This window comes from Anarhichas minor, unplaced genomic scaffold (assembly GCF_050575085.1).
Source record: "Anarhichas minor isolate MPS153535 unplaced genomic scaffold, ASM5057508v1 ptg000002l, whole genome shotgun sequence".
Taxonomy (NCBI): Eukaryota; Metazoa; Chordata; class Actinopteri; order Perciformes; family Anarhichadidae; genus Anarhichas; species Anarhichas minor.
Genome location: NW_027466448.1, coordinates 535001 through 547871, shown reverse-complemented (window position 1 = coordinate 547871; position 12871 = coordinate 535001). Strand labels below are relative to the sequence as shown.

Genomic DNA, 12871 nt, shown 5'->3' with positions numbered 1-12871 from the left:
ATTGGACACCATGGCATTAAGCATAATCACAATTGTGAACTAGTTGCAAAAAACAAACACAATTAATATGTTTAAATAAAATCGGATTGTATTATTTAGCATTTTAATTTTTTTATTGATATTTAATTTTTATTTATTATACATACTATTTATTATTATTATTATTATTATTATTATTATATTATTAAATACTTTCTATATCTTGGATCGGACCATTTGCACGGTAAAACAGCACGGACCGCAAATAGCGTTACACACGGATGCTAGGCTAACGTAAGCTAGCTAGGTCCTGTACTTAGCATGCTAACGCTAACGTTCAGATTTCTTACCGGACTTCTCTGGAGATGAACTTCCGCCCGACATTCTCAACTCACGACGTAACGACTGTGACGTGCGCTTCTCTTTTTAGACATGATTTAAAAATGAGCGCTGTTTTTCTTCGGCGTCTCCGTCTTCTGTTGCACTTCCGGTAGATTGTAGCAACTTTGATTGGTCCGGTGGAAAACGTAGTTCCGGGTGACAGTAGTTCCGCTTTTGAGTTTTTATTTAACATTAAAAGTGCAAAATGAAGAGAGATGATTAAAACACCGATAGTAAACCATGCAAAGGCCGACCCACTGAACGTTTTTTTGGGGGGGGGGGGCAAGTTTGGAGGAGATTAGTGGAATAGGATAGAAGACACACAACACATGAACTGCTCTATGATGGTAGTAGTGTTGGTCAGTCTGGTTATTAATATCAGACTTGGAGGCCACATTGTTAGCTACACCTTTATGCCATAAAGTCGACTTCTATGATGCCAATTACGTTGTAAGTGTAACATTTGTAGTGACACTCTCATAAAGGTGTTACATTAAAGTGTATGTGTAAACACTGAGTACATGTAATGGTGTTGTGCTTTTTGTTTGTTTTACATTTCCAACATGTTAACAAAAGCGGAACATTATCAACTGAGTAAAAGTAGAATTGAGAGAAAGCAGCCGGTGACATTGGTGCCCCACTTCTGCTTTTAGCTCTGAGTGACAGGTGACTTGTGAACTTGTATGTTGAAACTGATTTGTTTGATTATAAAATTGTTGTGTACACTACGACACATGTACATATGTATGTATTGCCTAGAGATATGTATCATTTATTTGCCATGTTACAAAGCAGCATTTTATTCCTCGTTGTTGAGTAAACCCTTTTTTCTTTTGTGAGTGTAGATTGTGTTTTTGTTGCTGTTCGGTTTTGGAACTGAAGTCCGACATTCAAGTTCTTATTTATTATTTGTTTGGAACGTCAGTAAAGTTGTGCGAGTAAGAAGAAAGTGTTTTTGGACAATGATCCAAGAAAATATCAAACTTTATTAAGAGGGACATTGTTGTGCAGATACAACAAAATGTGAAAGAGTGAAAATATATATAGTATAGAGTACAAATAAAACAAAATGTAAACAATAAAGATGATCAATAAGGGACTATTATCAGTATAATCTGTCTCTTAAATCTCCCCGACTTCATAAATCATTGGAGTGCTCTTTTGTTAAACCCTAAATAAATAAATAACTGTTTGCTATATCAACTTACATTTTTTTTCACAAAAATCAGTTTTTCCAGGTTTAGAGGACGAGGTGTAGACGTGTTTCTGAAGAAGCTTCATGATTTTCACGATGTTGACAAGTTTTGTCAGCTTTTGGTCACCGTGTTACACACAGCTGGCTTGACAATCTTAACAATGACAGAATCGCCTCTCTTTCATGTGCATTCAACAACAACGTGCCCTTCTCTGCGTATCATGTGCACCACTTCCTGCCAGAGGAACATCCACAGCAGCGTTCGGCTTCTTGTCAGACAACTAGGTCAGTATGCTGTGTAGTATTACTGGTCTAACTAGGTCAGTATGCTGTGTAGTATTACTGGTCTAACTAGGTCAGTATGCTGTGTAGTATTACTGGTCTAACTAGGTCAGTATGCTGTGTAGTATTACTGGTCTAACTAGGTCAGTATGCTGTGTAGTATTACTGGTCTGTCATTCATCTCCTGCTATAATAAAGACTTTGAAATGTTGCCCTTCTATTTTATACATCTATTTGCTTATATTAGTCCAAGTGCAAACACAATCTGTTATTACCAGAAACACATAACATTACGTACATTTTACAGCAATAATCCAGAAACGTGTATTCAGGAAAGAGGGACTCTTGTCCCTTGACTCTGGGACTTTGCTTAAATAAGAGTTTTTTGGAGGAAATGAACAATAATCAAAGAGATTTTATCTCTAAAGTTACCTTTTGACCCAAAGTGTATCCTGGTACCACATACATACAGAGTACAAAGTAAACAAATTATTGATATAGGTTCTACAAGCAAGATGTCTAATTGCCCACTCTCGGAAAAATGTTAACATGATGTTCATGGATTCTTTTTTTTATTTAAATTTTTCTTCTTCCTTTTTACTGAAATTCATCTGTAATAAAGCTGACTTCCTGCCGTGGAAACTACGCTGCAGTTTGTTTCCCCCCCTCATGCTTGTAGGTGTTAAAATGCAGAGGTGGGGGCACTCTTAAGACGCCATGGCACCTATTTGCCTTGATTTAATCATATTCCAAAAATTGACTAATTTAACCACTGTCACTCTATTCTCAGCAGAAACAGAAGAAGGTCAGAGATGTTGGCTTAGTCATCTTTTTCTGGGACATTTGATACCGAGTCTAGATTTATATCTTTTATTAATAATCTGAATCTGTAAAGTCACTAAAATGTAGTGGAGTAAAAAGTACAACATTTCTCTCTGAGACTTAGTAGAACAGCAGAACACTGAAATACTTCAAGTACAACAGGTTGAATAAATCCCTGACGGGTCTGCAAACATCTTGTCATCTCGTGTTCGCTGGGTCTTTTTTTTTGTCACCACAATATTCCCCATCAAAAGGCGGTTTGTATTTTTGTATCTGTGACGGCACATGTTTTTAAAGCACTTTTTTTTTTTTTTTTTACAATTCCACCCCCCCCCCCCCCCCCCCCCCCCAACTAACGAACCTCGTGTCTTGAAACTGGACGACGTGGGGAAAGTTTTTTCTGGGTTAAAGAAGTTTACTGGCAGACACATTCAAAACAAAACCACAAAACCACAAAACCTCACCTGCAGCAGTGAGTGTCTAAAAGCAGCAAGCTGAATGTAAAACGTATGAATCGCTTTCATTGAAAATAACAATTTCTGCAAACAAGAGAAAAGCATTTCAAACATTGTTTGAACCCATAAAGCCTCATTTGAGGTTCTTGCAGCGATCCAAAATTGTCCACAGACACCGACGACATCGAGCTAAATGTGTCTAAAAGGACGTACAAGCTGGAATATTTACATTACTGTGGGAATAAAGACAACACGATACACAGTATACTGTTTATGAGATACTTTGTAGAGTTTTAACAACTTTGAAGCTTTTAAAGGAGAAATGAACACCTCTAATAAACAAAGTGATGCGTGGTTTTACCTGAACAGGAAGGGGAAGAACAATCACCTGAGAAGAAATTAAAGCTGTCAGACAAATGTAGTAAAAAGTACAATATGTACCTCTGAGATGAAGTAGCTAGTAGCATTACATGGGAATTAATTTGTAATTAAATAAACTACTGGATAAAAGTTGGACCACCATATATCGGCTACAAATTGCCAGATTAGGAACAGGAACTTTATTATTTCCTCTCAGAGTAATTTGTCTTGTTATTGTCTCGTGTTACAACATCACAACAGGTTTGTCTTGTTAATCCGCATTGGCCAGAAATGAGTGGTGGAAGGTATTTTGTTCGATCTGCCCGGGGAAAGAGTTACCTTCATGTGGTTCCTGATGTCGTCATGTGTGTGTGTGTGTGTGTGTGTGTGTGTGTGTGTGAAACCACAACCTACTATCAGGAAGCTGAGAAGCTGTGAAAAGAGTCTCTTGGACTGAGAAGCTCATTCAGCCTGCAGGTGGGACGAGGCTATCAACTGGAAGCTTCAGCGAAATCACTGGCTTCTCAAATTCAAGCCTTCTTCAACACATCAAGACGATGTGCGACTTTGATCTATCTCAAGCTTTAGACAGGTGAGTTCTTTGTGCCTAAACTTACATTATTTTATTTAAAATGCCTTATTGGAAATATCAAGATCACAAGAGAAAAACCTGAAAAAAAATGTGATTTTTAATTAAATACTTGAAGTATTGAGGGAAGCTGAGAGCATGAAGAGACATATTTTAGTGAACTTGAGTTCAGCGTTACATTGAGAGTGAATGTGTCCAAAACGGAAACAGCAGTCTGTCGGACTGTTTCACTTCTCACTAACAAGTGTTACTGAACACAACATGGCGAAAAACTGGGACAACTGGCAGCGGTGGAATGTACATTTACACAAATAGCAATGGTAAAAAAAAAAAGTACTTTACTTGTGTATTTTCATGTTCTGCTACTTTATACTTCTCCTTGACTACATCTCAGAGGTAAATATTGGACTTTTTACTTCACTACATTTCTCTGAGAGCTTTAGTTTCTTCTCAGATGACAGTTTTCATTTTGTTGTGATAAACTGAAGGATGAAGTGTTCCTTTATGTGTTGATGTTGAATGTTTACTGCTTCTCCAGCTAAATAAACTTTTAAAAAGCCTCTTGGATCAGATATAAAAATCATCGTCACAAAGCTGAAAACAGGCTGTTGGTTCTTTATAGAGATACGTGGTTCTCACAGGACAGAGACGCTACAAACATGTGATGATCTTATAGAATATGATGCATTGATGTAGATTAAACTAGTACTTTTGCTGAAGTAAAGCATCTGAATACTTCTTCCACTACTGGAGATTGGGCTCGGTAAACAGAAGCCTTGTAACTGCTTATTAAGAACATTTATGTTTTTGGTATTTGTTTAATATTAATCTGTTTTCTATTTCAGCTCATCCGACTCAGACGAGACAGGATGTGAATCCCGCTGCTTTAACATGACGGTAAGACGATATATTACATTTTTATTAGAGAATATGCTAAACATAATTCACTATCTCTCATATTCCTATATTTTCGCTCTTATGTATTCTAACTTTCAGATGTCCTTATCTGATATTATAAAGAATATATGTATGTGAGATGAGAATGTTTGTACGTATGAATACACTAAATGTATTTAATAGGGATCCAGGTCATGTCCTTTAATACTGGGCGTCTGCTGATCTTATATTTACATAAATAATGATTAAATATGTATCTACTGTAATGGTAAATTAGTATGTATTTCTACTCAGTATATTGTATTCATGCATAAGTCCTTTTGCTCTGAATTCTGTTGAACTTCCCCGTGTCTCTGTTGTGCAGAAGAAGAGTTCACCCTCGCAAAGATAACTGTAACTGTGTTGTGTGAGAACGTTCCAGCGCCAAGGTCGTCTGGCTGTTTGTTGTTCATTGTGGTTTCTATCAGTCTGAGACCAAAATGTCTGTAACATCGACCCCCCCCCGTTGCCCCTTCTGTATGAAAAAAGCGTGTTCACTTTACACGTCCTCACTGAGACTACGCATTCTGTTGTGATGATTGAACCTTCTCTGCGCAGAGAATAAATACTAAAAAGACAACCTCTGGTTTTTGATAGTCTTGATTTTAGCATTAAAAGACTTTTTATTATTAGCATTAAAGGATTTTTTCCACCGCACTACTTAATCCGATACACCTCTTACTTTTAACTCGATACTTCATCCAAATACTGAAGTTCCTGGTTCAAAAACATTATATTTAAAAGATTGAATTATTGATTTAATTGGGAGGATGAGACTCCTAAAACTGAAAGAGGAAAAACTGGATCAGGCTTTGGATAGAAACACAAAACACTTGTTAATCGGGTCAATTAATTGCTATTGTATGTGATTAGAGAGATTATACATCACTCAACAGTCTAAATGTGAGGTTAATGATTTACAGTTTGTAGAGAATAGAAGTGTGTACATGCAAGAGTTAAAATACATGATATGTGGAAGAGTCGTCAAACTTTGTGACTCAGATTAGGGGAAGCACCTGCAGGATGTGATGGTTTCTATTCTGTGTGTGTGTGTGTGTGTGTGTGCGCAGGAGGTTCAGGAGGAGATCATCAGACTCAACGAGGGACTGGATCTCGTGGTTTCCCACAACCTAAAAACGCTGAAGTCTGTCACCACCCTGCTGATGGTGGTGAACAGGATGAATCGCTCTCTAGCTCGCTGTGGTTGGGGGCTCAGCGATGGCGAGCTCTGCAGCGCCATCATGGAGAGCCTGGTGACCGGTGGGTAACGGCGACGGGACGCGCTGGTTTTTTACATCATTAAACGTTATCCAGAGCCGAAGTGTAGCCAGCACCTTTGGCTCCAAGAGTAAGAAAAACCTCATTCAATATCCCATTGACCTTTGACGGGTTAAACGCCAACGGCTCAAAAGAAGAGGCGAGTCTGTGAGACGAGGGCGGAGGTGGAAAGTATTCAGATCTTTCACCTAAAAGGTGCAGAACTCGAAATTCAGAGCATTTTAATTGCCTCCACACGGCTCTCAACATGGCGACAGCTAACAGTGCTAACAGCGCAGCCGGCCCGGCTTTTGTCAACAAAGCAAGAAGAAATACAAATCTAGCACCTTTAAGTAAAAGTAGTAATGCCACAGTGTAGAAATAGTCCGTTACAAGTAACAGACCTGCATTCAAAAAGATACTTAAAGATACAGTGTGTGGTATTTATTGGCAGAAGTGGAATATAATATTAATAAATATGTTTTATTTCGTGTCCAATCACCTGAAAATAAGAATGAACAAACTGTCTCTTGTTGTGGAATATTTCTATGACTAGTCGGGAGAAGAGTATAAAGGTTTTTTAGTCAATATCAAATGAACAGATTCTTGATGAATGATCAAAGTGTGTAAAGTCAATTTATTGCGTTGCAAGCAAGGAGAGCAGTTTCACAGATACGTATTGCAGTAACCTGTGAGAGTGCCCCCAAGAATCATCTCCGTACATTCTTATTTATACCTTTACAAACAAAGGAGACAGTGAGAAGAAGGGGGGGACATGTGGGGGACAAGTCATACGTGTGCATCAGTGTCTGGTACATGTCCTCTTCATTACAGGAAGGCGCCTCATTCTCTGTCGCTGCCCTATATGGCTTGCATGTTTCTCGTCTTATGCTATTGCCCTATATGGAATGTTTTATGTCACAGCGGGCACTTTCCTCTTACAGAGTCTATGCAGAGAACATGTTAAAACATATTTTACCGTTACACTCTAGACAGTATCGCCCACCGTAGTCCTCCAACACGCTTGGCAAACTGTAGAAGTTTCAGTTGGTTGCAATCTGCAAACCCACCACTAGATGTCGCCATTCCTACACTCTGGACCTTTAAAACGACTACAACAAACTTTCATTTTGTGTCAATTTTGGCGACCCCTGTAGACAAAGGTGGCAGTGTTTACGATCATCGGAGTCTCTTTAGAAAACCTCTCATTTTACTGGCGGCAGGGTCTGATGGATGGAGGGATGGAGGGATGGATGATAGATGGAAGGATAGATGGATAGATGATAGATGGATGATAGATGATAGATGGATAGATGATAGATGAATAGATGGATAGATGATAGATGATAGATGGATGAATAGATGATAGATGGATAGATGATAGATGGATAGATGATAGATGGATAGATGATAGATGGATAGATGAATAGATGGATAGATGATAGATGGACAGATGAATAGATGGATAGATGATAGATGGATAGATGGATAGATGATAGATGGATAGATGATAGATGGATAGATGAATAGATGATAGATGGATAGATGATAGATGGATAGATGATAGATGGATAGATGAATAGATGATAGATGGATAGATGGATAGATGATAGATGGATAGATGAATAGATGGATAGATGGATAGATGAATAGATGGATAGATGATAGATGGATAGATGGATAGATGGATAGATGAATAGATGGATAGATGATAGATGGATAGATGATAGATGGATAGATGATAGATGGATAGATGATAGATGGATAGATGATAGATGGATAGATGATAGATGGATAGATGGATAGATGATAGATGGATAGATGAATAGATGGATAGATGGATAGATGATAGATGGATAGATGGATAGATGAATAGATGGATAGATGGATAGATGAATAGATGGATAGATGATAGATGGATAGATGATAGATGGATAGATGGATAGATGAATAGATGGATAGATGAATAGATGGATAGATGAATAGATGGATAGATGATAGATGGATAGATGGATAGATGAATAGATGGATAGATGAATAGATGGATAGATGAATAGATGGATAGATGATAGATGGATAGATGATAGATGGATAGATGAATAGATGGATAGATGAATAGATGGATAGATGAATAGATGGATAGATGGATAGATGATAGATGGATAGATGAATAGATGGATAGATGAATAGATGGATAGATGATAGATGGATAGATGATAGATGGATAGATGAATAGATGGATAGATGAATAGATGGATAGATGAATAGATGGATAGATGGATAGATGATAGATGGATAGATGGATAGATGAATAGATGGATAGATGAATAGATGGATAGATGATAGATGGATAGATGATAGATGGATAGATGATAGATGGATAGATGATAGATGGATAGATGATAGATGGATAGATGAATAGATGGATAGATGAATAGATGGATAGATGATAGATGGATAGATGATAGATGGATAGATGGATAGATGGATAGATGAATAGATGGATAGATGATAGATGGATAGATGATAGATGGATAGATGATAGATGGATAGATGGATAGATGAATATATGGATAGATGAATAGATGGATAGATGATAGATGAATAGATGATAGATGGATAGATGGATAGATGAATAGATGGATAGATGAATAGATGGATAGATGATAGATGGATAGATGATAGATGGATAGATGAATAGATGGATAGATGATAGATGGATAGATGATAGATGGATAGATGAATAGATGGATGGATAGATGGAAGGATGGATTGATGGATGGATAGATGATAGATGATAGATGGATGATAGATAGATGGATAGATGGAGGAATGGACAGTCTTCTTTTTGTAGCCTGGATGCGATGACTTCAGCTCTCTATAAGACGCTCTGTTCTCACCATGTCTCTCCACAGAAACAATCATCACGATGACCGAGAGCTCGTCCGCGGACCTGAAGAGGGGATTCCGGCGTATCAGCAGCTGGGAGGTTTGTACTCTGTGTGACACTTCACAGAAAGAAGTCGTCCAAGCATCCGGAGACATAAAACTACAGGCCATCACTCTGAAGGGAGGAAACTCTGAACGCAAAGGTACCTCAAAACTATTTCTAAATCTACTTCACTTGAGTATTTCCAGTGTCTGCGACTTTTTACCACATTTCAGAAGGACATATAGTACTTATTACTACATTTATTTGATACATTTTTACAGAAACGTGATGTACTTTGATGATATGATGCAGTACTACTCACCTACCCAGTAGTATACAAAGTATCTAAAAGTGGCTCCACATTGACGAACTACAACATTAAAATACTCTTATATGGATTTCGAAGTGATAAAAACTAATATAATATTCTATAAAAATAAAACACTTGCCATTCTCCATAATTTAAGTACATTTTACTGATAATACTTCTGTACTTTTACTAAAGTGACATTTTGAATGCAGGACTTGTCATAACGGAGTATTTTCGGATTGTGGTATTTCTACTTTTACTGAAGTAAAAGACCCGAGTACCAAAACAAACTCTGTCCTCTCTGTTTTCCGTACATCAGTGAGTTTTAAAGTGGCGAGGTACCTCAACCCGAGCGTCCCACCTGGAGACGTTCTGACCGTCCTCCTGTCCATCACCAACAACCAGCACATCTGCTGCTCCATGGAGGACGGACAAGCTGTGCTGAAGCTGGAGGTAACACACACACACACACACACACCGACTGTTATGGACTTTTATCTCATAATTTGTACTTTTTCTTGTAAATTTGACTTTTTATCATAAGTCTGACTTACCAAATTAAATATTTGACTCATCATCATTTTGTTAATAATGAATAACATTTCATCTCTTCTTTTATCCCCCTTTTACTGTTAGAACTGTGCTTTCATACATCAAATAATGAATAAGATATATTTCCTGTTTATCTGTGTCAGGAGTGCTGTAAGCAAAAGTTACAAAACATCAGCAGCGATGAAGACATGGACCGGTTCCTCTTCTACAAGAGAACTGAGGGAGTCTCTCTGAACACGTTCGAGTCCGTTAAGTGTGGCGGTTGGTTCATCAGCACTTCCTGTGAGGGTGAAAACCAGCCGGTGGAGATGTGTAGAAGAGTAGAAGTGGACGCTGCTCGCCGCCTCAACATCTTTAAACTAAACTAGAACACGTTGCTGGAGTACAGTTTGAATGTTTGCAGAAATATGCTGATTTATATTTGACCTTTATTCTGCTTCACCACCAGATGGAGCAGCTGTCTGCTAACGTTCCCTCGTCCTGTCTTTAATAATTCACTAACAGTTTGACTTTATAACATTTCTACTCACTGACAAAATGTTTTGTACTAAATTAATTAATGTCCTTTGAAAGAGAAAGTTGTAACAGGATATTCCTCAAAATGTGTTCGCTTATTATTGTAAATAAAGTTAAATTTGTTTCCATAAATACGTCTCGTGTGTGTTTTGTTGAAACAGACATGAAACAATTAAACCAAGTTTAAATGTGTAATGCGTTTAATCAGTCTGAATATTTTGTGTGTTTTCTGATGAAGTATTTCAGGTGTGTTCAGGTACTCTAGTACTTTATTAAAAGTGTTTCCATGAAGGATATAAACGACATGTTAATCTTTGTTTTTACAAATCATACAGTTGCAACAAATTGTCTCACCGATGCGTCAAATACGCAGTTTAATGAGGCCGAAGCTAAAACTGACGATCGATGTCATCAAATAACGTTATGACTCAAAATAACATTATAATCTCTAACGTGTGATAAATTCAGATTGTGTGTAAACAACTCACAGATGAAAATATAAATGTAGACATAGAAATTCAAAGTCATGAGATAAAAAGTAAAAAATATGAGATTAAAGCCACATTTTTGAGATTAAAAATCCTAATTGTCAGATTAAAAAGCAAGTTATCAGCTGACAGTCAAAATATATCAAATAACAAGTCAGAATGTTAAGATGAAAAGTCAGAAATACGCGATAAAAGTCTAAATTATGAGATGAAAGGCCAGATTCTTGAGATAAAAAGTCAAAATCATTAGATAAAAATCACAATTTATGAAATAAAAAGTCAGAATATCATTCAGTACAGGCACAACACGGCACGTAACACAGAGAAACATGAATAACGTTATTATAAATGATATGTATGAATAACAGCCTGTAATCTGAAATTCACAGCACGCTCCAAATTAAATGTCAATCTGCACTTCACCAAAAAAAAGAGAGAAAGAAACAGCTTTAAAAGAAACTCCGGCCAATCGGAGGCGGTTGAGAGGACGTCGACTCCCCCCTCATTGGTGCAGCCCACTCGGGTTTGCATGGCGACACCTCGGGCTGTCTCCTCCACCTCGACCTCCCCACCAATCAGAGGCGCTGCGAGGCTCCGAGGCTCCGCGAGGCTCCGCGCTGCGTCGTGGGTACATCACGCAGATTACGGAGCGAAATGCATTTAACTTTAAAGTGGGGAGAAAAATGGAAACCGAAGAGGTCAAGTGATGAAGAGGAGGAGGGAGGGGGGGGGGGGGGGGGGGGGGGGGGGGCTCCGTCCTGCAGCACACTTCTTTGAGGATGCAGACCGTCTTTAAAAAGGTTGAAATCATCTTCTGCAGCTTTTATAATTTATGGACACACGAAAACCTTCACAAACCCCCACTCCTCGAGTTATAGTGATGACAAGAATAATCACGTGTCAGTATGTGTGAGTAAGAGGGACACACACGTGTGTGTGTGTGTGTGTGTGTGTGTGTGTGTGTGTGTGTGTGTGTGTGTGTGTGTCTCCCTCTGCCACGCACATTCCCGGCACATGGCAACAGAAGCTAAATATAGCCCCAGCAGCAGCTCGGCCTCACAGCAGGATCATGCTTCCTCTCCTAATGTAGGATCCTCCCCGCCGCTGCCCCTGTTTCTCTGCTTCCTACAAACATGGGCTCCTCTCGTGTGCACCCCCCCCCAATCATCCTCTGCAGATTCTCTCCTTCTGTCTCTGTGCATCTTATTTCTTATTCTTCAACCTGATTGTCTCCTTTGTTGCTGCACGTTAACACTTTAACCCAAATACACACATGATGGCAGTGTGTTGTCAAACAATGTTCTTAATATCAACATTACATAATAATCTCTTGAATCCGATAAATTCAGATCGTTGAATTGACTTAAATATGTGTAAAGAACTCTCAGATGTCCATTTTGACATAAATACTTACCAATAATAAATACTACTTCTATAAAAACACAACATTCTGAGATAGAAAGTCAAATTTATTGAATCAAATTCACAATTTATGAAATAAAAAGTCAGTTATTTGATGAAGTAAAATGCATGTAATAAAAAAAGGTCATAAAATATATAACACTTCTGAGTGAAGTTGTGTGTGTGTGTGTGTGTGTGTGTGTGTGTGTGTGTGTGTGTGTGTGTGTGTCGTTGGAGGCGCTCATCCCGACAGAGACAGGAGAACAGATGCAGCGTGATAATAAATGACATCGAAACATAAAAACGTACTAATAAAAAGCACCAGTAACGTCGAGGCTCATCAACACTACGATCTTTAATAACTTAGCACCGATGGCTCGTTTAATAACTGGTTTATGAACTCATCTGATCCTTCA

The 12871-nt window shown here is 38.1% G+C and overlaps 1 protein-coding gene across 1 annotated transcript; it reads left to right on the top strand.

Annotated features, from left to right (window-relative positions):
• The first annotated feature begins 3961 nt into the window (after window positions 1-3961).
• On the top strand, window positions 3962-10698 carry il1b (interleukin 1, beta). Its single transcript, XM_076094230.1, has 6 exons — window positions 3962-4066; window positions 4909-4960; window positions 6070-6259; window positions 9172-9348; window positions 9818-9951; window positions 10194-10698. The coding sequence occupies exons 1-6, from the start codon at window positions 4032-4034 to the stop codon at window positions 10416-10418; spliced, it is 813 nt and encodes a 270-aa protein (XP_075950345.1). The 5' UTR covers window positions 3962-4031; the 3' UTR covers window positions 10419-10698.
• Window positions 10699-12871: the final 2173 nt, after the last annotated feature.